Source organism: Vidua chalybeata, chromosome 5, assembly GCF_026979565.1.
Source record: "Vidua chalybeata isolate OUT-0048 chromosome 5, bVidCha1 merged haplotype, whole genome shotgun sequence".
NCBI lineage: Eukaryota > Metazoa > Chordata > Aves > Passeriformes > Viduidae > Vidua > Vidua chalybeata.
The window spans coordinates 66,572,859-66,598,107 of record NC_071534.1 but is presented as its reverse complement, the minus strand read 5'-3'; the positions used below and the strand labels follow the sequence as shown (position 1 = coordinate 66,598,107).

Sequence of the window (25,249 nt, the reverse complement as noted above, 5' to 3'; positions counted from 1 at the left end):
ATTTCTCTTTGTAAAGGCCAAAGGTCATATGAAAACCTAAAACCTACCCTTTGCTTCAGAAGTAACTTCAAAAACCTCACTTCACATACAGCACACACAGTGGGGCCAGGCCTCAGCACTAGGCTCCAGTGAGTGGCTCCTGGAATTACAAGTCCTTCCATATGGGCCCCCACTATTCCCAAATAAAATCTGGAACAGGGCTCTCAGACCTGCACCCCCCAGCAAGGGAGTGTTCCACTACTGGAAGAACAGATGAGGGGACAAAGGAAGGAGTTGCATGGATGCTGTAAAAGAGATGACTTAACAGTTAGTTCTGCAATACACTGACTGCTGCACCAGCCTCTCCAAATTGTCCTTTAGTCTTTTTGAATAGGAGTTCACTTTCTGAACTTCCTTCTGTTTGGCAAGAGGCATTTGTATCACTTAATTCTATCTGCATCCTCAAATACACCGTCAGGCAAAGCTGAAGATCTTGTCTCCTAAATAAAAGTGAATTTTGCACATAATAAATATTCCTGATACTTTAACCATAGATTGCAGTGCTTTCAGTCTTACTGATCTTGAATATGAAAATAGCATGAAGTCTGCATTAAGAAACGATACTTTGGTACGTATGAAAACCTGCCATCTAAATCATACAGAACTAATCTTTATGGGCTGCTAATCCATTTATAGCCTCCAGGAGATCCGAAGTAGTTATGGAATAGCACAAGAAAATGGCTCTGCAGCATTGCTAGATTATTTAATTTCTGTCCTTATATAGAAGACATGTTTTAGAAAAAGTGTTTACTTTCTTCCACACTTTAAGTTACAATATTCTAGTCATATATATAAAAACCTGAAGACCAGTTCCTCTGGTAGCTGCAATGCTTCCTTCATTTGCCCAGGGTCATCAGAAGCATGAACTGAATTATTTTCTCCCAGCTTTTACTCTAAGAAATGCCTATAGAGCAATAGCAGATCCTTTAAATATGCTAGGTTGCACTATAAAGGTGGGGTTTGTGTGAGGTTTTGGTTTTTAATTTCACACACTTAAGGCTTCCTAATTACCATTAAGCTCTAATAAACCCAAGTGAGAATACTGCAGACATTTTTATTGAATTCTATCGAGGCTGCTGTGTGTCACCTTTCCTTCTCATTTCAGGGTAAAGGAACACCCTACAACCAGGCATATGTGGCTGCATGGTCTAGATGATGCATCCTGTAACATGAATCACAGCTGTAAAATGACCATCAGAGAAATTTTGCCATGTCTGCAGTGAAATTGTTAGAACTCAACATTAATTCACATCCTGAGTAACAAGGAAAATGTTGCAAGAGAATAATTCATTTAGGAGAAGACCTCTGCATTTTGACAGCACGATACTGTGTTTATAGCTGGTAAGAACAGAGCTCAGTGCAGTCAGGGAAAACAAAATACAGAACAAAGAGAACGTGTGGAAGAAGGCTCAATGGGAAAAAAAGAAATACAGGTTGAACCTGAGCCACAGGACTTCCACAAAACTTGGTTTAACTTGACCTTGGATGCCAACAAGGGGCACTGGTTGCTCAGTCACCCACATCTCCTTGTGGAACTAAGTAAGGCCACATTGCTGGAGGTACCAACTCAGGAATCAAGGCTACCAGAACAGGCTTGTTCTGGTTCAAAAGCGCTCCAGCACTGATCACCTCCAGCCATAAAAAGCACTAAGAGGAAAGGACTTGTGTAAGGATCTATGATGTTGCAGCAAAAAGACATCTTGCAAACCAATCACCTAAAGGAAATTTTTTGAAACTGCAAAATGGCTACTTAATTCTAACTGAAGTGTACAGATCATACAGAAATACTTATAAACATATAGAGTTGCCACTTCCAGGGAAACAAGAAGTTTAAAAAAAAGGAAAAAAAACCCCAAAACAAACAAACAAAAAAAGAAGTTCACAAAATAAAACAAGCAGAGGATAACCAAATTACCACCATGCACATGACTACCATGGGATACTCTTCAAATGCACAAAGAACATGCCAACTGTGTTTGGGAATGCTTTAAGCAATCCAGTATCAGCAATAACATCGAGAAAACCATGATGCTGCATGCTAGCAAGAAAGAAAGGAAAAAGGTAATAAAAGCAAAAAGCTGAGGATAAAAAACCATCATGCAAAAGCAAACAAAAGAAACGAAGTCACAACAAACATCCCTACCTGAAGAGGTACACAAACACCTCACCAGACAAGCATGCAAAAGCACCAATTCCTTCAAGCCCCATTTCTTTCATCTAATATTTTTCCACTCCAAATCTGCCTAAAGCCTCACACACAGCTCTCAGCCATCTCCTGCACTACTTCAACTATACTCACTGTTCAAACTCCTCAGATTTGAGCAGGAAGAAATTTTAGTTGGATGTTTTAAAGGAAACTCAATCAAGTATCTGTTTGTGTTGCTGATCTAAGATCTGAGTTAATTCACTGTCTGACTGAGAAATGGAGAAACTGCCAAATTCTATAAGAAATACTTTTGGGACAAGTGTTTTTCTATACAATCTGTGATATTTACATACAAGAATTGAAAGCATTTTAAAATCACAAGTTAAGACAAAGCTGTCTAGTTCAGCTGTGACTGTTCTGACCTGTACAATAATCAAAATGTCCATTTGTCCTCTGAAATAATCTGGGTAATGAGATTTTTCCCAAGTTGCCAGTATTCCTGTGAGATATGGATGTCTCTACTTTCATCCTTCTCTCCTTCCTTCTTTCAACAAAGTAGGTTTCTAGACAGTTTAGTTACTGGCTTTTCCCAAAAACAAGCATTATAATAGCTTGTATCAGAGTTTACAGAGGAGAAACTATAGATTTTTTATTTTTCCTTTAAAAGAAAGGTAGTGATTTAGTTGGCTTCTATGCAATATAGCATAAAATAAGCAAACAACAAAGGAAATATGGTGAAAAATGGGTGAGGAAGGAGAGCAATGGAAGTAGAGGGAGACAACTTAAACAAAACAAGAACAATCAGGTGCTTGTTTGTTGTTGGCAAACATATTCCCTGACATGAAAAGGAGCAAAGCAAATGTGAGCAGATCTGACTGTTCCCCAAAAGACAAGAAAGACAAGCCATATTAAAGAAAGTTTGCTTCTCTTTACTTCCTCCTGCTCAAACAAGCCTTGGCCACCACCCAGTGGAAGCCGATCTCCACTACAAGACTTTTACAGATAATTGCTTCAGGAGGCACTGACAGCCCCGTGCATCGAGTAGCAGACATATAATTGGAGTAAAGTGCTTTAAGTGCTCTCTCCGGTGAATAACAGTCTAGTCCTTAATTTCAGCACCAGAATACATGCACTTTGACTGTTCTAACACAATTTTCAAGGATAGTAATGGTCATAAAAAAAACTCTTAAAATGACAACTTGAAATTTTGTGTTTATTTTCAACCAGTGACATCCCATCTTCTTCAGTTTACAAGACCAAGAGAATTTTAAAGAAACTTGAGGGCCTGCACTAGAAGCTCTAGCTGCTGTCTGAAAGTCAACCTCTGCTCCTCCTTCCTTTATATGCCATCATTGGCAAAGGAGCTGCTAAATGAAATACTGCTGGACAACTTGAAGGGAGAACTAAAAGCACTGTTTGCCTCTCTTGCAGCTGTGTCACTTGATAGTACTGACAGTAAGGAGAACTTATTTTATGAACACCTGCATTCAGATAAACAGAAATCTTAACAGATTTGGTTATTAGGCAGAAAATACAGGTGATCAGCTGCACATCTGTAAGGTGCCCTTGCAAAAAAGAAATTTCTAAAATTAACCACTGCTTTACATTCCTAATTCAACATTTCTTCCAGAAAATACACTTTCTTGAAAAGTCAGTTGTAAACAGCAATATGAACAATGACCAACACAACTATTTGGATCATGTGTTTAAAGATCATGCAAGTTTTAAACAGTAAAGATTTTTAAATGATGCAAAGCCAAAGTCTAAAACTGCTAAGGATATATACTAACTGTATTAGTGTAACTCCACATATTATTTTAGTTCATAGTATTGTAAAGTAGTTGCATCACACAAAAAACAAGGCAGAAAAAAATAGTTTAGTTTATTAAAGAATTAAGTGCATTGTCTGAAATAGCTACTTGTGTATTCTTGAAGTACAAGAGAAAAATCCAAAATTCCTCTGAAACGAAACACAACCAAAAGAAAGACACCATCAGAAACAGGAAAGTCAAGCTGATTTACTTATTTCTATTGCTTTGTCTGCCAGAAGGCTCATTAACAGGAGAGAACAGACATTATTTAATAGATTACTGAGGTAATATACATTTCTGCACTATCACTGATTACTGTGTAAAATAGATCATTGAATAAAATATACTGATAATAAATTTAATAACTTCAAAGATAAATATCAGATAAACATTTTTAAATTTATGGCAAATGCAAGATTCAAACTTTGCTAGTTTTCTCCGATTACTGAAAAGATGGAGAAAACTAGAAGAACTGCAGTTTAAAGGTGGTATTAATCCCAAGGAAACAGGCAGCTTCCAAATTTGCCTATATTGCTTTAAAATTAAGGTACAAGACCTTTGTCTTTGATTTAAGGCCTTCAGCTGCTGCAAAGACTATTAAACTTTCAGTCATAAAAATCCAACCCAGGAGCCCCCTGCCCACACTTTTCAGGACCCTTATATTAAAACACAAATGAGAAACTGTCTCAAGAAGAGACCTGAGGGGCTTCACACCTTGAAAATGGGCCTGGCTGTCTTGTTTACAAAACACTGGATTAATAAGCTATTTTCAACAACATATTTTTAATATGGAACTTTCACTGGTAAGCACTTCTGTTTATTAAAGCCAGACACTATAAAAATCTATCCATATATAAATATTGTTTATTAAGCATTGCATTATTTATGTAGTCCTACAGGGAAAAAAAATACAGCAAAGCTAGAAATTCTATCTATATCTTGTGAGCATTTATAGAATTTAGCTGCTGTTTTAAAAAAACAGACAAGGAAAGAATTTGCATCAAGGAATTTTGGAAATCAATGGTGTATACCAAGAAAATTTTTCTCATTATGGTCTTAACATCATAATGTTAAGGATAAGATGAATAAAGGAAGAGATGGTTGAATTTCCACTGGATCTGACTCCAGGAGAATATGTAAAATCACACAGACTTAGGTGAGCCATCGTGTGGACATCCTTCATCACATTCCAGGCAATCCAGAAAATACCAAATGCCTTTTCTTCTTTTTGAGGCTGTTTCAGAGAAGTACCTTCAAGGACAGATTCAATGTACAGCCGCCACAGCCTCGCTTCTCCGAGGTCTCAAAAACCACAGCTCCCCAGTCAGAGGTGAGCTTAGCACACAGCCCCCTGTCTCCAGAGGGATGCCCACCTTGGGGGCATCAGAGTTCCAAACCACCCTCTGCAGGTTGGACTTGCTAAGTATGAGCTACCCTACACTGGTCAGCACTTGACTAGAAATCGGCACAGAAAGGAAGAAAAATCCTTGGCCTTCTTTATGCAAAACAGGCTTGGTATTGGCAAAACCAGTGCCAATCACTGATATCCAAAATTAGCAAGATCCCCATCTCTTCTGGCTGAGCATTTTAAGGGCTTTGTCAGAGAGAAAATACTAAACAAGTCCCTTCCTTCTCTGCTCTGAAGGGAACAAGGAGCTCTTTAATTCAGTGAGAGAAGCCATGGAGGAAGTGAGCCAGAGAAAGCTACATCAGACATAAATAGACATCCACTTTAAAGTAACACAAAAGTTATTACCTCTTTTAATATCCTACTGCAGCTTACCCTACTAGGGCAGGAAAATCTATACAGCCTAACAGAGGATGCCAGATGGAAAATTCCACTGAGCTTAATTAGCTCACTGCTATTCCTGGATGACTGATACTGATGCAACTGCAAGATGAAGATTTTTTTTTTCTTGATCCTAACATGCACTTTTACTTTAGCTCTTAAAGGTGTAATTTTTGCTCAGTGTAAAAAAAAGGAAAGGTACAAGATAGGAAGTAGTGTTTTGATTTCAGATGAGAAAACTAAAATAAACATTATTTTCTCAGGCTGCAGTGAATACTTAAATGAGCAGGCCGGTATTTTTTGTGGTCATATCACATATAATAGTTTCATACATTTCAGATTAAATTAGAAGAAAACCAGTGAAATTCAAGGTAGTAAAGAGAGTAGAGCCAGACAGACATTTGCATGGGGGTTGCATGGCCAGGTTTTGGCAGCCTGTGGGAGGGACTCCACCCTGGAGAAAGGGAAGAGTGTGAGGAGTCCTCACCTCAGGAGAAAGCAGCAGCAGAAACAATGCATGATGAACTGAGCACAACCCTAATTCCCTGCCCCTCTGTGCTGCTGGGAAGGAGGAGGTAGAGAAAAAAGGGGAGTGACGTTGAACCCATGAAGAAGGGAAGAGTGGGGGAAAGTTTTTATTAAGGTTTTATTTCTCACTATCCTACTCTTGATTTAATTGCTAACAAATTCAGTTAACTTCTTCAAGTCAAGTCTGTTCTCCCCATGATGGCAATTGCTGAGTGATCTCTCCCTGTCCTTATATTGATCCAGAAGTCTTTTTTTGTTTTATCTCCTCTGCCCAACTAAGGAGGGCACCTGGTATCCTATAACAACACATAAGCAAAGCTGACTGTCTAGAGAATTTTCAAAACCTGAAGAATACTGCTTGAAGACAATAATCAATAAAACCAAAATTAAGAGAGTGCAGAAAAGTTTAACAAATAAATCCAACGGCTTATGAAATTCATACCAAGAACAAATGAGGCAGCCTCACTCAAGTAATAAGAGCAGAAAAAACAGCTAGATTCCCAACAATTAGGCTGAAGGCATTTTATTTTTAGTCTGTGAAAGGTTAAATAACGTTCCCTTCTACCCCTAGCAAAAACATACCACACAGAAAGGCTTGCCCAGGTTAATCTGAAATCAAAAAGGAAAAAGCTCAATTCCAGCACCAACATACACTTCACTTTGCCCTTGCTCCTTCTGTTTTAAAATGCAACCTTCTCATTCATGTTAATAGGAAAAAAAACAACACAAGAAAGACATTTTGTTACTGATTTTTCTTTAGCTACCAAAATTAAGAAGCAATGTGGCCCAAAACACTTTGCCTGCTGTCAGCTCACTGTATCAGAGGTTACACCTAAGTGTGCATGGTGTGAAACTGAACAACTGCCTTATCCCACTGCCAAAGCGTCTCAGGAAGAAGACACAGTCACCATTCCTTGCTGTTGGTATCCTCAATCAGACTCAGTGAGTCTCACATTTTCACACCCCTGTCACAAAGGGGCATGACTCTTATGTCACTGAAATCCTCCTTGAATTTTCTATGAAAATTCAGAGTATTCTCAAACAAACTTTCACTTGAATACATTTTATGTTCTACCAAAACAAAACAGACAAATTTGGAACAGACTTTCTGCCTTCTGCATCAAGAAAATTTCCAGTAAATTCCATATTTTCCACAGAAAATCTCAATATTACTTACATGCATGTGATTTTCTAGGCTGGAAGATACACTACCTCCATCAAGTAGCAAACTACAAAAATCTTTCCCAATTCTTCCCCTATCACAGTTTCAAGTGGAACTTTTCACTGATGAAATTTATTTTACCACATCCATAAAAAAATCTATGGGTCTACAGAGAAGTGAAGCTGCTGGGATAACCCCCTCACTGCTCAAACATAACTATGAATAACTCTGTCTTTAGGATTGAACAGACAGGACTCCTATGATCTATCTCCTTCTAACATGGTGGTGTGGAGCTGATGCTGCAGGACACAGCTGCTCAGATTTGTCACCCACTGCACAAGATGCCTGAGACAGCATCGGGCTGAAGTGTAGGGACAAAGAGCAATTTCTGCTGAAGAGCAAGTCAAAACTGAAACTCAGCTTGGGGAAAAAGGATGGAGAGATGGTAGAATAGGAATGCTGTGGTGAGAAAGGGGAAGCAACAGATGAAAAGGGCAGAAAGTAGACTTAGACCTGTCGTGGGTGGAAGAAATCCTGCTGGACAGATTGTACAGAAATTCAGGAACAGCACAAAACACAGGAATAGGGAGCAAGAGAAATGGGAACTCTGAGAAGAAGCAAAGTAAGAAACAAATACACAGAAAGTATTTGTACTTCATAGGAACAGATCTGAAGAACCAGGTAAAAGAGGTATTTACTTGTAATGAGGAGTTCTGACACAGCCCAATACTACAAGAAATAAATAATGTCAACAGAAACAGAAAAATTAAGTTCATTAATGAAAGAACAAATTATCACAACAATGCCACACAGGCAACCTTTACTCTGACACTTCCTAACTTCTGAAAGCTAATCACAGCAACTTTATTAAGTTACTTCAAGGTAAGTACTGCCATGTTTATAATTTTTTAAAAAAACATTTTCTTACATTCTTTTCTACAATTAGCAAGGATAAAGTAAAAGGACTCTGAGTAATTACAAGAAAAATTCTAATTAAAGACTACGGAGATAGGGATAGAGAAGAGACTAGAATCTTAAGGAAAAGAAGAGATCCTATACGTTTCCTAAGGCCACATGAAACAAGCATTTCTTACCTGAAACCAAAAAGTACAAAGGCTAAAAAGAAATAATGAAAACTATTCCATTAAACACCCAGCAAGTCTATCACTTGCAAAAAATTAAAAATCTGGATTTGACAAACAGAAGAAGCTATTTGGCCTGAAGTTTGGTCCACATCTAATCAATCTACAAAACAGTCTGGATTCTCTGACAATGTAGTGTTTCAGACACTTTGAAACCTTGATATTTGATCCTCTATCTGAAAGGTTTTATAAAATCAAGTTAATAAAATTACCAGAACATGGTACATTTCATAGTGCTTTGCCATTACCTTAGAAACAATAAACAAAAAAACCAAAAGAAGAGGAAAATTCATGAAAGGAAAAGTGGTGATTTTACACTGTAAAATATTTTTGGATAAAAACTCCCAAAATCTATGCAGTGATGAAGAGGAAAATATTTGCACAGTTTTCAACAGCATTAATTAACATTTTAAAAATTACCAATGTGTGAATAACTCCAAAGATCTAACTCTGCATATTTGCAAGTTTCTTACCAGCTACTGGTAAATCCAGCTTTGCTCGTTTCAATTCTGATATAGAATTTTGGAGCTGCTCTATTACAAAGTCATCTTCATAGAAGAAATCCTTGGCTAAAGACTCCTGCAGAAATTCTACAAGCTCTTCCATTTGTAATTTCATCAGATGCTCTATATAAGGAGAAAAGATTACATTATACATTAAGATATCTTGATAATGAACATTCAAAAATGTACTTTAGTCATGAGGTGCTTTTGTTTTCGAAGTAGAATGAAAAACACTTGTTAATTAGGCAGATAACAGATTTCTACAACTAGAGATCTAAAAATACATTAAAAATTCACTTGCAAGTTACCATGCAAATCCTTTCTACACATTATCCTTTACTTAGGATGGTGTTTTTCAAAAAGGGGCACCTTCAGAAAACTAACTACAAGTCACCCTCCTTCAGCCTTCTCATGTCCAACAGCTTCAGGCCTTTGTCAGCCAGCATCCTCAACTTACAACCACTGCTGTGGATCTGCACAACAGACATCAATCTCTCTTATAAGGAGCTCTGAAAAGCAGATACACATTTAAAAGTCGCTATTTACGGCACCCTCGTTCACAACTGAATTAACTCCCAATGAAATGATGATGGCAGTTCACACTTCAGAACCATTGCTTCAGGCTCTCTGAAAATTCAGATCATATTTTGAAAGTCATTTTATAATTATCATATTATTTTTTGTTTCCCTTTTTACACAGCAGTAAGGCCACGTGGATTGCAAGGCTGTAACTGCACACCTATGCCTCTTTTTTCATCATTTGTACATCATCAACAGTTTCAGCTGTATAGTTACAATATGCAAACCATAAAAAAATTGTTTTGATGCTGTAATAAAAATGCTCTTGGCATGTATTCCACAATGACACCAACTGAATAGCTATACCATCCATGTTTTTGAGGGTAGACAAGAAATTGGGAAACAAATCAGAATCTGTCTTCTGTCAGCTTCTCTGCCAGCCCTCTCATCTCCTCTGCTGCCGTGAGATTCTCCCAGTGTTTGATCCTGGAGGAAGTTGCTGTGTACTTGCTAAGCAAGCAAATCCACAATCAGACTTTTTCCCTCAGGTCTTCCCATTAAAACAGTGGTGAATAATAAAAAGAAAAAAAAATCAAATAGATATCTATTTGAAAATAAAAAAGAGAAACCAAAAACGTTAAGCCTAATGATTTGCCTCTAAATGTTTAGCTTTCTCAAATGCAATAATGTAGAACGTAACCTGTTCCATTTTTCAAAGTTGTTTATGAACAAACTAATGAAAACATCCCAGTGAGACAATAAGGTAGCATCACCACAGTTCAAGAAGGATAAACTAGCAAGGAAATTAAAACATTGATTGTATGGGCCCCACACAGACCTCTGCATTTACATAGATCAAATGACTTCACTCAGAACACCAAAATCCCACAGGAGGAGTGTCTCAAAGTTCAGATAAAAGGTATCATCCTTAGAAATGCTCAAATCTATTTAGAAGCAAACACCCACCCTCAAAAGCTTTTTGGGTCCTTGGAACTTAGGATGCCAAGTCACTTTGGGGAACCAGGCATAGATGCTTTAGACAGTTCTGTTCAAAATCTCAAATTTAATTCACCCAAAGTCAACAGATGAAGGAGAAGGTCACACAGGCAGACTAGAGAAATTCTGGACTTGAATTACATTCTTGGACAAACAATAGTATAAAGTGCCACAGACTGGTGATTCCTCATTGCTGAGGTATTTGCTGGTAGATTTTCAGCATTTAGTGGCACAGTCTCGATTCTTTGTGTGCTTTTTTGATTTAAATCCTGTGGGGGTTAAGAAGCCATTTTCAGACCATGAAACTACCACACTTTTCCCCATCGTTTAGTCAGTAATACAAATTACTTCAGGTCCAAATAACTTTCTTACTCTAATGAATACTTCTGTTTGACAATCACACTGCATTGGGCCCAGCTGAGATGGAGTTAATTTTCCCCACAGGTGCCCTCACAGTGCTGCACTGCTGTCTAGAAAAGTCCATCTTGATTTCTCCTTCCCCCAGTCCTGCTGAGGAAAGGAGGCATAGAGCAGCTTGGTGGGCATCAGGATACAGCCAAGATCAACCCACAACACACACACATTAATAAAGCAAAGATTTTTAACTTTTTGTGCATAAGGAATGAAAAATATCTGTCAGAAGCAGCATAAAGCATGTGGAAAACTAAGATTTTTATACATTAAGGTCAAACTACACAAAATGAGAACAAAACTAGCTGAACCTCTGTTTAGGTTTCAAATGTTTGACAGATTTCTTTCTTACTTCTGTGCAGTTTCAGAATTGTGTAAGACATAGCAGTGAGAATCCGCTCTCCTTCAAGTATGTAGATATCCCATATCCTGAGGCTTAATGTAAAGGGAGTCTGCAATGACAGAATCAGGCAATGCTGTGAAAACAGTCTGCCCCAAGTCACAATTAAAAACAGCAACAGAAAGAAAAACATACTCACACGATCAAGAAAACACTGGAAAAACCACTTGGTTGTGTAAAAGCTAGTGGGCATATCCTGGGAGTCCTGGAAACAACACAGAAGTTGAAAAATACTTTCAAAAATCCAAGTAATGCCTTGCACTCTCCATGAAAAAACATTTTCCCCTTGAGGCTAATGTACTCAATAGTCAACATAAATAATTAATTTAACTACATAAAACACTGTTACTTCAATCCAACAGAGGCAAATTCTGGTTTTTATAGCTTTTCTTCATCAATTTCACCACCTGAAGAACATGCACTTAGAGGTGCTAAAGTATTAATACATCCTAGACTTTTATCATGTTCTTGGGACAGAGGTAGCAGAGGATAAAATCCTCTCTCAAGAATATAAAGCAATATTCTAGAGCAACCCAAGTTCAGACACAGGGTCCATTAAGTCTTTCATTTCTCTGCAGCAAGGCTGACAATTCATGCCCAAGACTGAAAGGACTTCTTCACAAAAATACATATCCACCAAAAATTATTGGAAAACAACCAAATTCTTTGACCAGTGGACCTCAAACAGGATGTAGGCTGATAAGGAATTTTATTTCTTGATTAAGGGGCCTGATTTGCCCTAGAGCACAGATAATCCATTAGGTATGACACCCACTCAAAGATTGCTAAAGCTTCTCTGCAGCTTCATGGAGCTCTTCAAAGTCCTTTGCACAGTAAGAAGAAAAGCCAAAGTAAAAGCTGAAAAGTTAACTTATCATGAATTTTAACTGTGGACCATTAACCCCTCTTATAAAGGTTATTTTTTAAACAGAAATTAAAACTGGCTTGTCCTAAAGTCACCTCTGTCCAGAGATGAACCACAAGCTAAACATACAAAATAAAATGTTCTAGCATCAGTGTGCTTACAGAAGCTCACACAAGACCAAATAGAAGAACCACACAGTGTCCTTAACTCAGAGGTCCAAAGTGAGACAGACATCCAAATGAATCACTCTTAGGATCCAATTTTATAACTTTGTCAAGATGCACCGTAACTTTGTCTATATGAAAACAACAGCACTTCTGCCTCTTAAAACTTCACTTATTTTCCTGAGGTTTGCTTATTCTTGATCTAGTGGGTTCACTTGAACTGAAACAAGGTAGAAAGCTGTAAATTTGCATGGCTTGCATAGTGAAATAAATACTTACCAAATGCTGCTTAAGTTTGGACAAAAATTTCTTCAGAATTTTGTCATGATGTTCCTGAAACCTCATCAGTTTTGGAAAACCAGGAATAAAAAAACCTAGGAAAAGAAGTTGGTCACTTAACAGGTGTTAGTACTATAAAATGATATTAAAAAAAACCACTAAGGCTCCAAGAATATTATCTTTCTGTAAGACCACTGGATCTGAAGAGATATTCGTAACAATATTCTGATGCCTCTATACAGATATGCACATACTCCTGCCTAAATAGCTACAATCAATACATTCCCTTAGTGACAATTATTAGATCAAAATGACAAATTACAGCAGATCCATCAGTCCTACATTAGCCAAACCAGTATAAGATAATGTGGAAACCACATTTATAATTACTCTTGCTCTTTAAAAGAAAACCAAAACAAAGAATCACAACCGTCACCCACTAAAATTGAAATTATAGCCCAGAAAATTCATGATAGAAGGGCAAACAGCATAGGTATCTACTAGAACTGTCTGCTTTGAAGAAAAGACCATAAAAAAGACAACAGGGATATTCTAGCAAGACAAATATCACGATTATATCCTATAAGTAAAGACTTTGAGCTCACACAACTGAAACAAAGGTCATTAAAAAACCCATCTAATTATTTTAGTGATTACACATGGAAAACTCTAAGACCCCTTCCCAGCTGAGGTATCAGCAGAGTTAAAACTTATAAAAAAACTCCAATATATTTTAAGCAGTATGAAAACTGGAAGAACAAGTACAGACCCACAGTAGCTATGCAACTTAAAAAAAAAAAGAAACAAAGAGTGACTAAAGTCCCAAACCAAAAAGCAAAGCCTTTTAAGTTACCAATTGTGCAATTCAGTGCACAGTCACCAAGACACAAGATTTACTACCTCAGATTCACACAGGTTTAGTATTTCATAGATACAAATGCAAATTCTAAAATACTTAAATGTCAGGTTGCATATTAGGAAATTTCAATAACACAGGCAAGGCATTTAGTGTTTTTCTTACTGTAAACAGTGACTACATCAAAGCTAATTAGCCATCAACAATAACAATAAAGGTTATTTTTCCATGAAGGTTGCTCTTTCATATTTACATACACCAACTCATTATCTTGAATTTTTAAGACTATAGGAAGATCAATGGAAAGAGCTTCCAAAAAAAGCAGATAATTTTCAGGGTCAGATGTCTGCATTTTTTCATTTAGAGACTTTACATCTTCCATACAATATGAAATATCAGAGAGGCCAAATTAATCTCTTGATTTCAAGTAGTTTCTATACTAGAAATTAGTCTGGCTAATGGGCTGCACCCAAAAAGTATTCCAGGTTGCTGTGTCACAGGTAAAATTGAAAAAAACCTATGAAAAACCTTGTCTGTGGGGAGAAGCTTTTAACCATCCTAATCTTGCCAATATGATTCTAATTGAATTATTTAGCCCACTCCTATGATTTCCATAGGCAGATGCCCATTTCAGAGAACTATCTGATGGTCAGTGGCATCAAGTGCAACTATACAAGTTTTTCTTCCTGGATATTGGCAATTTGGAATTGAAATTCCTTAAGCTTTAAAGTAGCTTTAAGCTACTTTCCCCAAAGAAGAACATATAAAGTGCAAACTATCATATGACATCAGTTAAGTGAGTTTTAAACTTTCCTTTCCAGAATCTACAGTGATATTTACAGATGCACAGTGACATTTAAACAGATAAATTCAAGGAATCACAGGAAATCTAGGTTTCCTGGACTTCTGGAGATTATCTGGTCCAACCTGCTGAAAGCAGAACCTTAGACTAGTTGGCAACATTTAATAAATGATAAATTTGGAATATATGAGTTATAATTAACGTTTTATCAACCTCTATAAATACAAACTTGCTTAACAGGAACTGCCAAAATAGTTTCAGTGTGTATAATAAAGCTGTGACACAATGGTTCATATGCCCTGTGGAGAAACTCATCAAGCCTTGGGCTACTCAAAGCTCCCTCCTTCTCTCTCCCATCACTTGACAGGTGTGTGACAGGAACAAAGGAGAGAAGGGAGGAGGTCTGCAACATCTCAAGCAACTCATTTACCTGTGTTTATCCTCTTGTTTATCATGCACATGATTTGGTAAATAAGGACCTGATTTTGACTTACTTTCCCCAAAGTAAGTACTTTCTGTGAGCTTTGAGGAGCTCAATATTCTACACTGCTGCAGTTACAGAGGTTTGGATTATTATGAAATCTATAGATTTTTTTGTAAGATGCTTTTAGTCTGTGTTATCATTGCATAAAGCTCCAAGAAAATCTTTTGATATTTGATGACTTCAAAATTTAATTTACGACACTGACATCAGATCACACTTTTTTCCTCCCCCCGTGTCAATAGCTTTGCAGAACTGTGAACAGCAAAATAACAAACTATCCCTTTGTTTTGGGGGTGGAGAATATCCAGGAACAATGAAAAGCCTGGGAAGGAAGATATCACAGAATGAGAAATTCTCCAGCAGGGAAAAGCAGCTAGAGCTTGTTGGAAATTTGCTAAAAAGCCCAAGTTCTGGATGACATTAACTTTTGCAGGCTTCCAAGAACCACAGCTTTTCTAAATCACCAGAACTTGTAACATCACAAAGGTTTTGGAATTCCTGGACTTGTTCCATACCAATAGCCATGGAATATGCATAGATCATACTACATCTGGCATGGAAAGAGAGAACTACCAATAACACATGAGCAACAATACCATGAGAACAGGAAATTCTGTGTGAGGTAGAGATAAAACTGAGAAGCCAGAAGTTCATGCCTAGACACAAGTCCATTTTTTACTGTAGATTCCTGTCCTGCCAAACGACAGCACAGCTGCAATATTACTTAACACATTCTGTATTAGGCTTCCACTACTATTTTATTACTATATAGATGTCTACATAACCAGTTTTCAATTGGTTACATTCCCTGAGAGGATAAGAGAAGAGGAAACAATCTGATTTTCATTAAGAACTATTTGAAAGATATCACATATAAAAACCATTACTCTCTCTTATGGATGAGAGCTCCAGTAACATCCAATACATATCCCAAGTATAAAGCTCTCATTATGTTTTATTTTTGACCAATCAGAACAGAACAGTTTCATTTTCAAATAATTTACAGCTTAAATAGGACAGGTTGAAACATAAATAAACTGACATGAAACTCCATACCATGCATAGCGTGCTTTGGACCAGAGAGAAGTTTCACCAAGGCCCAGAAGGCATCTTCTTCATTCATGAACATCAGGAGCAAAGCTGTGATCTGGCTCATTCCCTGACAGTATCCAACTTCCTGAAAATCATACAGCGGAAATATTAAAATGATGGAAACAAAAGCCTCATAGCCATGAGCTTTTAGCTTTTCCTTGAGTTAGTGGAGGAAAGATGATGCCTGTCCTGATGGCAAAGTTTCCCACCAAACACACTTCATATTTAAACATTAAGAATATTGATAGATAGAAGGGATGATGCACAACCCTCCAACTGAAAAGTAACCTGGAAGTATTCATTGCTCACTAAAACTCACTACTGATGAACGAAATCCTTGGTCAGTACTAATATTTTCAAGTTACTGTATCATCTTTTTGTCCAATGGATGCATTTCTCATTTAGTTGTAATTTGGGGGGTTTTATGCAGGATGAGAGTATCTGGCTTTATTCTTGTTTACAGCCAGAGCACCATCTGATAAACACAGGATTTTTCAAGAGTGGCCTGTAACTATAAACTTGCTCAAGTTTAGCAGCCCAATAGCAAGCAACTGTAATAAACTCAAAGAAAAAAAAATTATTGTTCCAAAACTGAACTTGAGTACTTCCTCTGCTATTAATTTTGAATTTTATGGCAGGAACCAGCTGTCACTATCATTCAGCTGCAAAGATAACCCCATCAATAAACTATCTGTAAGGAAAATTACTTAATTGTTGAGGAGGTTTTTTCAGGTTTACAAGCTCTTAGCACAACTTTTTTCTAGAGATAAAACCAAAGCATAAGAACTACTACACATTAAGAGGAAAAATTCAAACAAGTGCAAAATAAAAAATTCAAAAATACAACAAGAAGTGCAAAATAAAAACTTCACTATAATATTCTCATCGTTACACTCTGATGATTGATTTTAAACATAATTATTCATGCAACTTGAAAATACCAGTCCAATATTTTATAGGAGGTAGAAAAGGTCAGACAGAAAGGTTACATTTCTTAGAACTTTGAAAAAATCCAAACAAACCAGTATTTAATTCAAGTACATGCTTTAATTTCTCTTTCCTCTGCTAAGTTAACATATTTTATATTGAATTCTAAGGAGTTGCTGAGGGATTTAAAATGGTAGATGTACAGAAATGCTCAAAATGGGCCCAAGGAATGAGGGGACAGTGCATTAAAACCCCAGTTAAATGTGGACATGAAGGCACTTATTTTTCTTTTATTTTTAGATACAAAAGACATTACAAAATACATAAGCTTCTAACCCTTATGATACAGTCTGGAAACCCCACTCTAATAAATCCCATTCAGGACTGCAGCCAAGACCAAGCACTTATGTAAAGAAGATGCAACCTTTTAAACTAATTCCAAATTTTTAAAACCTTTCAGCTTATGAAATACACCTGTGGACTCCAACATGCATCTTTCTGCAGTATTTTCCTCTCCATCATTCAAATGAAAGGGAGGCAGATAATATAACTGGGGAAATATCAGTCAAATAACACTCCAGCACAACATAAATTCATTATTCTTATTACAAACTGTAAGCATAGTTCAGTCTGTCCAATAAAACTCATAATTCAGATGCTTTATTTTAACTTCAGCTCAAAATATGTCAACAAAGAATCTTTTTCTATGTACTTCCAAAGGTCTCTGAAATGTTTGTTGTTTTTTTTTAGGGAGAAAGAAATGCAAGTTATTATCTTACAGCACATTTAGAGAAACCAGATTTAAGTGTGAAGGAACACAGCTTACCGTATTATATATGGAATATGCAGCTAAAATATGGAACAAAGATTGTTGCCTGGAGAAATAAGAGCAGAAAATGAAAAGACTATACTATATATTTTGTAAAAACAGAAAAACATAGAAGTAGTGAACTGCATTTTGGAAACATGTTCTCCCAATTTAACTCGTCTAGCACTAAAGAACAGGATAAACCACACTTCACAATGATAAGGGCTTCTGATTTCAAGCCTATTTTGTAATTAGCACCTTTATGATGTTTTACATATTGAAATGTTTCAAAAATTATCAATATACTTTAGAAGAGAGTGGTGGCACATCATCACTTTTACAGACAGGTAAAGTGAAACATTACATGGGTGACATTTGAAACACTGATTTATTCTGAATGCCAAAATTTAAACTCCCCAAACCTGTTTTCTGTGCTTGCAGAACACTAACAGCTGTTACTGATTCCAAACAGAGATGTAGAAGTGAAGATGTGAAATACACAAAGCAGCCACAAAGGTGTCTTAATCTTGGCACTGAAATTAAAGTCTGCTCTAGTGACTGCTACTGTCAAACTGAAGAAAAACAATATTAACTCTGGCTCAGCATCCTGTTCTCAGCCCTCTGTTGATCTCTGGATATTTCAGAGCTAGAATTACAAAGAGCTTTGTAGAGGTCCCTTGCTTTCTGTAAAACAGTCTAACTTGTGAAGGTAGCCAGACAAAAAACCCCAAACAACACCAGCACAACTCTGTTCTTTCCAAGTTGTGTATGAAAGTAACAGTGGAGAGCTCTCATAATCTTTTAAACTCACAGCTACTTGTCACCTGTTCAGGAGAGAATGTGGATACCTGAATGCCTACTTTCATCTACAAATTAAGAGAATGTGGATACCTGAATGCCTACTTTCATCTACAAATTAAACTGCTGAAATTTAACAGCAGAGTTTTGCACATTGTCCTTTTTCTGTCCAGTGACATTTTCTCCCTGTTACTAATCAATGAATGGAAAGAGATATTAGCAGGCTAAATAAAAGAAAGCATAAGCCAGAAGGTGCTTATTTTCTTTTGGGAAGAGGATTTTTACTTGGAGAACTTTATCAAAACACCTGCATTGTGGCATTTTGGTTTACCCTCTTGCAGAACTGAAGTTTAGCCATTCTTCAGTAACGAAAGTGTTATAAGGTACTAGACACTAAGCTGGAGCCTCATTTTACAATGACAAGCTAACAGGTCCCCAGTGAACACAGGAACCTCCTGTACCCTTAACTAACCACATGAAACTGAGCATAGGAGCTCAATCTCATTCACAGTTCCATACACAGAATAACAGCGATTTCAGTATTATTTACACTAGATGGTAGCACTGAAGACCTGTAAAAGAAGGAACCTTCAAAGACATACAGTCTACTTAAAAGTCAAACAAGCAATTGACTTACCCAGGGGACTTTATTTCATTGCTATGTGAAATGATTTCTGAATTTTTCATTGAGGCATTGCTGGAAATGCATAATATATGTACAGTAATTCCAAGATCTATTCCAAGTGTGAAATTGCTTTAGGCAGCCAAAAGCTTTCCTGTGGACTCTGAGGATGTGGTTACACCAGCCACAGGGACTGGAGCTGCCTCTGCTTGTGTTAACCCCAAACTGAAGAGGCAACGAGCTCCTGTTGACATCTAAAATGTGTGCACAGAAGGAAGAGAGGCCCGAGCAGCACAGGCACTGCCAGCCCTGCACAAATGGATCAGAACTGCACTGGCTGTATGGAACCACCTCAGCCTGGGAATCTCTGCTCTGTGCTCCTTCCTTAAAGCATCAGAGAAATTCCCGATTCAGGATTTTTCCACAAAATATCTAGGATAATAATGTAAGAAAATGTTTCTCTGAGTACCACTTTTTGAGAGCAGCAGACTACCATAAAATCTGCCTTGGCAAGAAAAGGAGATTAAAAACTGAACTAATACAGAGACAGGAGGGGAAAAATACCCTCTTCTTCTCAGCAGGGTGCTGATGCTGCAAGTGAGCAACAATACTGATGTTTGTATCCCCACTTTTTCCACTATTAAGCATTTTTAAAGATGACAGCTGCCTAATATTCCTCCTTTAGTGGCAGCAAAAAATAACGAAGCTAAACATTTTGAAGAAATCCAAAAGCATTATGGCCTATAGTTGTAAATAATTAGATGCTCACATACAAAAATACCGCTTTATTTGGTTCTGAATTAGATAATGGGAGAAGAATACAAAACCCAAAGGAAGGCTAAAATCTCTGGGGAGATGGAAGTTTACTTACTTCACACCGTATCTGTCCCGGAACATGATGTTGTCTCGGTACGTGCGGTTCACATCGAGGTCAATTTGCCGAATATCTGGCGAAGACCCTCGTGCTTGACACTTCAATTTCTGGGAGTACAGTAAAAAACAGAATGAGCAGAAATGAGCAGAAACCTGCTTGACTGTACAGCTGTGTTGAATTAATAGCCATCACGTGATTTAAAACAATGCAGAATAGCAACTCACAAGATTAACAGTTTTAACTTCCAAAATAAGCATAGATATGTACAAATTCTATGCCTCAGAAACAGCCACAGAGTAAAGATGTAGAAAGACCAATCCCATAATAGACATTTTTTGGACACATCATTCACTACCCATATCTAAGGCTGTTTCAGCATTTTAAAGTTCTTATTGCCATTTCTGAGGCAGTCACAATACTACAGAAAGAATTAATTTTGCTACTCAGGAACAAGAACCTGAGATGCAAATGCTCTAGACTAGACTTTAAGCAAATGATTTAGTGTGGTTTTCATACTTTTCCTGTCTCTTTCTCGAGCAGAAGTAACAGCTACATAGCTGCCAGTTATTATCTAAATATAGATAATGGACATTTCTCTAGTAATTTCCTCTGTCTTTCTGTTCTAAGCTAATTTAGTTGTAGAATATGTCTACTTTAGCACTTGCTTTAGTGTTTTATAATTAAATCCATTTTTGTAATTGAATACTTATGAAACCTGCACAGGTTTAGACCGACACCTTATTTTTTGCACTTACAATAATTTTCTCTTGACTCTCATTCATTTATTCTCACTTCTGTCCATAAATGTTGAGTTTACAAGACCCTGGATTCAATATGGCATTTTTAAAACATTACATCTGGCTATTAGAGAATACCACAGACAATCAAAAGGCAAAACTCTACAGACTCTGGTTGCAAGCAAACAAGAGTAAAGTCAAAAATGATAACAACAAAGGGATCAAACAGGGAACAGTATCATGCCTCAAATCTGTTGAACACAACCAGAAGCTTTAGGCATATGAGGAATTACTTGTAAGTCATCGAACTAACACAACACTAACCACATCTCAGCTATGTGCACCTTTCAGTACAATTTAAAACTGAACACCCAGAATGATTTGTCCCCTAGACAGACATAAGAGCAGCAAAGGGAAAATTTCTAGTTTTAAGCACCTATGATTTGATGGAATATAGGAAGAGAAACATCCTAAGCCCTTGCAATCATGGCAGCTTCACATGTGAGAGAACAGAAAGGTACCAAAAGTTTGAGAAACAGGAAGGACAGAAGGTTAAGAACTGGAATTTCCCCTGCAAAGAGAACTGAAAAAAGCTATTTGACCTGCAATAAACATGTATTATCCTTCTGACTTTAAGGTGTGGAGTTTGTAAGTGATACTGGCAGTGAGCAGTGTTAACATCACTTCAGAAAATAGGAAAATAAAGAGCAGCAAGATGAGTTTATCACAAATCAGATAATGATGGGAGAAACTCCTTCTACTTCTGTATCTGAATTACAAACATTTCTTTGTTTTGCATTAAGCATTAGATGACATTAATAATTCCTGAAGATTATTTCACCTATTTTTAAATGCTTCTAATTTTACTTGGCATTCTTTCTCACAACTACATAATTCAACATAATCTGTTTTACCTCCTTTGGATCTCCTACTAGTCTTATTGAGGAACTTAAAATATAACAGTCAGGAAAAGCAGTCTGTTAGACTAAAGAGCAAGAAATATGAGGAAGGTAACAGACACCAAAATTTAGGTAACATCAATACCAACACCCATCTTCTTTCATAAGAATCCTCATCTACTCAGACTCAGCTCAGCTTTTGAATACATAGCCTTTTTCCTAGCTAAAATAAGCAATAGATTGCAATGTAATTTCTAATTTATTTTTTAACATTGCATAACAACAAAGGCTTAACAAAGCCTGTAGCTTTAGTATCTGATATTTTAAAATTAATATTAAGTAGAAATTCTACAAACTCACATTATAAAAGTCTTTCATTTCTTCTTTCATCTTCGGAACATCAAGCAACAAAGACCAGACTTGCCCTCTCAACTGCAGTGGGATCCCTTTATAAATTCTCCTATGAAACTGAAAAAAAATAAAAGAAGGTAAAAAATGCAGCAAAATTTACAAAGCTCTGAATAAAAGGAATAGTGATGCACAACATGCTGAAGAGCAAAATGGAATTACACCAAGCACCATAGGAAAGGTATGACCTGCTGGGGACAAAATGTTCCAGTGTGTTTTGAACAATGTGTCCGGCAGTGCCATTTGGGACCTCTTGACAGAATCCAGAAGCACAGGGACAAAATAGACAAATAGGCCAAACCATCCCAGGTGATGTTTTCAAGCCAGGACTTTTGCATGTAGGAAGGTTTTTCAAAATCAGATCACCTTTGCTCAGCAAATTTTGTAATTTAAATCCCAAAAATCAGATTCTTAGCATCACTATTTCAGGATAAACCACAAATAACTCACCGTAATTAGTCAATAAATAGAAATAGCAAAAAAGCAAGCAGCAAAATCACAAAGCTTTAAAAATTATCAGTAAAAACTCAAAAGCAGAACTGATTTTTGAATTCTTCTAAAACTGTGACAGAATGCTCAAATCTATGTATGCAAGGAAACAAACCTTTTGTGAGATCACAAAAAACCAGAATTTGCCATTTCTAAAGCTAACAGATTTCACATTCTATTTCTAAACTAATAATCAATGTCCTACATACATATTAGAACATTTGCAAAAAAACAACAAAAGAACACAAAAAAGGTGTTATCATCATTAGAAGACATATCTAAGACAAGGAAAAGACAACTCTGACACAGAAAATTAACCTTTCTGAAGTTATGTTTTTTTACCCTTATTTTAATGACTACACACAATTAGGTTTAAAAGAGAACAAATCACACACAACTGCTCTCCAATTTTTTCTTCATGTTTATCCTACAATGAAGTTAGACCTTAAAAATTTCAGTTGACAAAGCTACCATTTCCTTTAAATATTTTTATAAAAGTTATGTTTGAAGCAATAAATATTTTAAAAGCAATGTCCTCTTCAAAGACAGGATTGTTTTTCTTTTCACGTATTTCACATCTCCAGTTTTGGGAAATTAATGAACCCCTCGCTGCAGTATATTTCCAAACCTCCTGCCATTTGGAATATATCAGCTCTTTAAAGGTGTCTTTAATGCCAGCAAGGATTTGTGTCTGGATTGCAGAATCTGTAACTCTTGCACAAGGTTTTGAGTTTCTTCCCTTGTTCCTTTTTCAAATGAAAAGCATAAACTTGTGTAAGATACAACAGCTATCCTGGAGGCTGCCCACAAAAAAAAAAAAAAAAAGTTGTGCTTCATAAAGCAAACTTTGCTGCATTAATACAAAGAATGCTAAAGCACCAACACTTGCAGTGTGAGCACAGCTGTGCCAGTAGAGCTTCTCCTGTAAAGATGAAGAATAACATGTAGAGCTCCAAAGCAGCTTTCTCTACAGATGGATACCCTGAGCTCAGGTTACACAGGACTTCAGTGTGTATCAACCCAGACACAAGGGTATCTGCTTAATAGGAGAGAAGAAAATTTACTCTTTTAAAAGTCAAACACCCGCAACTACAGTGAAGTCGTCCTAGGAAGAGATTAGCCTGTCTACTGGAAAGCAGAATGAGCCAAATTTGCAGCATCTTTTCTGGAAATTTGGAAGAAAACTATGGGGAAAAAATGCAGTGATTTATGTCCTCAGTGACAGGTAGTTTTATTCCTCAGACCCATGTCCAGTGACAGAGTACCTTCACAACAAACATTTTTGTTAACTAACTATAATTTTTAAACTCATTTTCAAATGTCTCCAAGAACAAAAGGTTATTAATGAAGACAACTTGTTGAAGAATACATTCTCAAGACTACTGTTGTATAAATTAATATTTTGGGAAAAGGCCAGAAATATATTAAAAAATAAAAGGCCAGAAAAAAGCCTATATAATAATAGCTTCTTATCCAAACAGAATTAAAACAATTCAAACCATCCATCCAAATTGTGGAGTTGTTGAGAGTTTTTTTGGAAAATAAAACTGAAGGAGAAGAATCTCTAGTTTCAGAGGAATCCATGGCATTTACAATTTTCCCATCTTCTGCACTGCCTAGATTGAAACAGCCAAATGCTATAAGAGCCCTTAAAGCAGTAAGTAAAAACTGAGAGAGAGAACTGTGGAAGCACTTTTCTCAGGAAAAAAAAAAAAAAAAAAAACAGGAGGAAAGCAAACATTTTTAGTAGCTAAGTTCTGAATTGTTGCACTGCCTGACAGAATAAACCCAAATAACATTCACAGCTTCCTGCAAACCATTTTAGATCTGTGTTCAACTGACTCTGCTGTTCCATCTATTCTTTTATTGAGGCAGAGAAAAAGCTCTCGGTCATGCCAAGTCTTTACCAGATCCTGCCTACAGACTCAGCAGAACACAAGACCAAAGACTTTCACCATCTGATACAGAAGAGAGAAGTGTCACTTAGTCATGGCATGGGCTCCAGTACACAAGAACGTGGAAACGAGCATGAAAAAATTCATATCCAATGGAAAATTGAAAGGAGTGGCTGATACACCAAGAAGGCTGTGCTGCCATCCAGAGTGATGTTAACAAACTGGAGAATGGGCTGCCAGAAACCTCACAGAGTTCAACAAGGAGAGGTGCAAAGTCCTGCACCTGGGAAGGAACAGCCCCAGGCACCAGAACATTCCATGGGTCACCAGCCAGAAAACTGCTCAGAAGAATAGGACCTGGGGGTCCTGGTGGACACCAAGTTGAGCTGGAGCCAGGGCAGTGGCCTTGAAGCAAAGATGACCAGTGGTATCCTGGGCTGCACCAGACAAAATATTCCCAGCAGGTTGACGGAGGGGATCCTTTCCCTCTGCTGAGCACAATGGGTCCAATTCTCAACATAAGACAGCCATGGACACATTGCAAAGGGCTACAGAGATAATGAGACTTGACCACCCCTGCCATGAGGAAAGGCTGAGAGGGCTGGGACTGTTTAGCCAGGAGCAAAGAAGGCTCAGGGGGATCTTATCAATTTGTCTGTAGCACCACCCTGAAGGGAGAGTGCAAAAAGGACAGAGCCAGGCTCTGTTCAGTGGTGCCCAGTCACATAACCAGAGGCAATGGGCACAAACTGAAACGCTGGAGATTCCCTTTGAACATCAAGAAACATTTTTTCACTGTGAGGG

General features: G+C 37.1%; 1 protein-coding gene across 2 annotated transcripts in view; it reads right to left on the bottom strand.

Moving 5' to 3' along the window:
• USP6NL (USP6 N-terminal like) overlaps positions 1-25,249 on the bottom strand; it is a 110,514-nt gene that overhangs the window by 5,327 nt on the left and 79,938 nt on the right. For both annotated transcript variants that reach the window (XM_053943812.1, XM_053943813.1), the window contains exons 7-14: positions 22,014-22,121; positions 20,015-20,124; positions 17,742-17,790; positions 15,953-16,073; positions 12,755-12,849; positions 11,586-11,651; positions 11,399-11,498; positions 9,091-9,243 (exon numbers count right to left, since the gene is read on the bottom strand). In XM_053943812.1, coding sequence (XP_053799787.1) covers positions 9,091-9,243; positions 11,399-11,498; positions 11,586-11,651; positions 12,755-12,849; positions 15,953-16,073; positions 17,742-17,790; positions 20,015-20,124; positions 22,014-22,121 — 802 coding nt within the window. The remainder of the gene's footprint in view (positions 1-9,090; positions 9,244-11,398; positions 11,499-11,585; positions 11,652-12,754; positions 12,850-15,952; positions 16,074-17,741; positions 17,791-20,014; positions 20,125-22,013; positions 22,122-25,249) is intronic.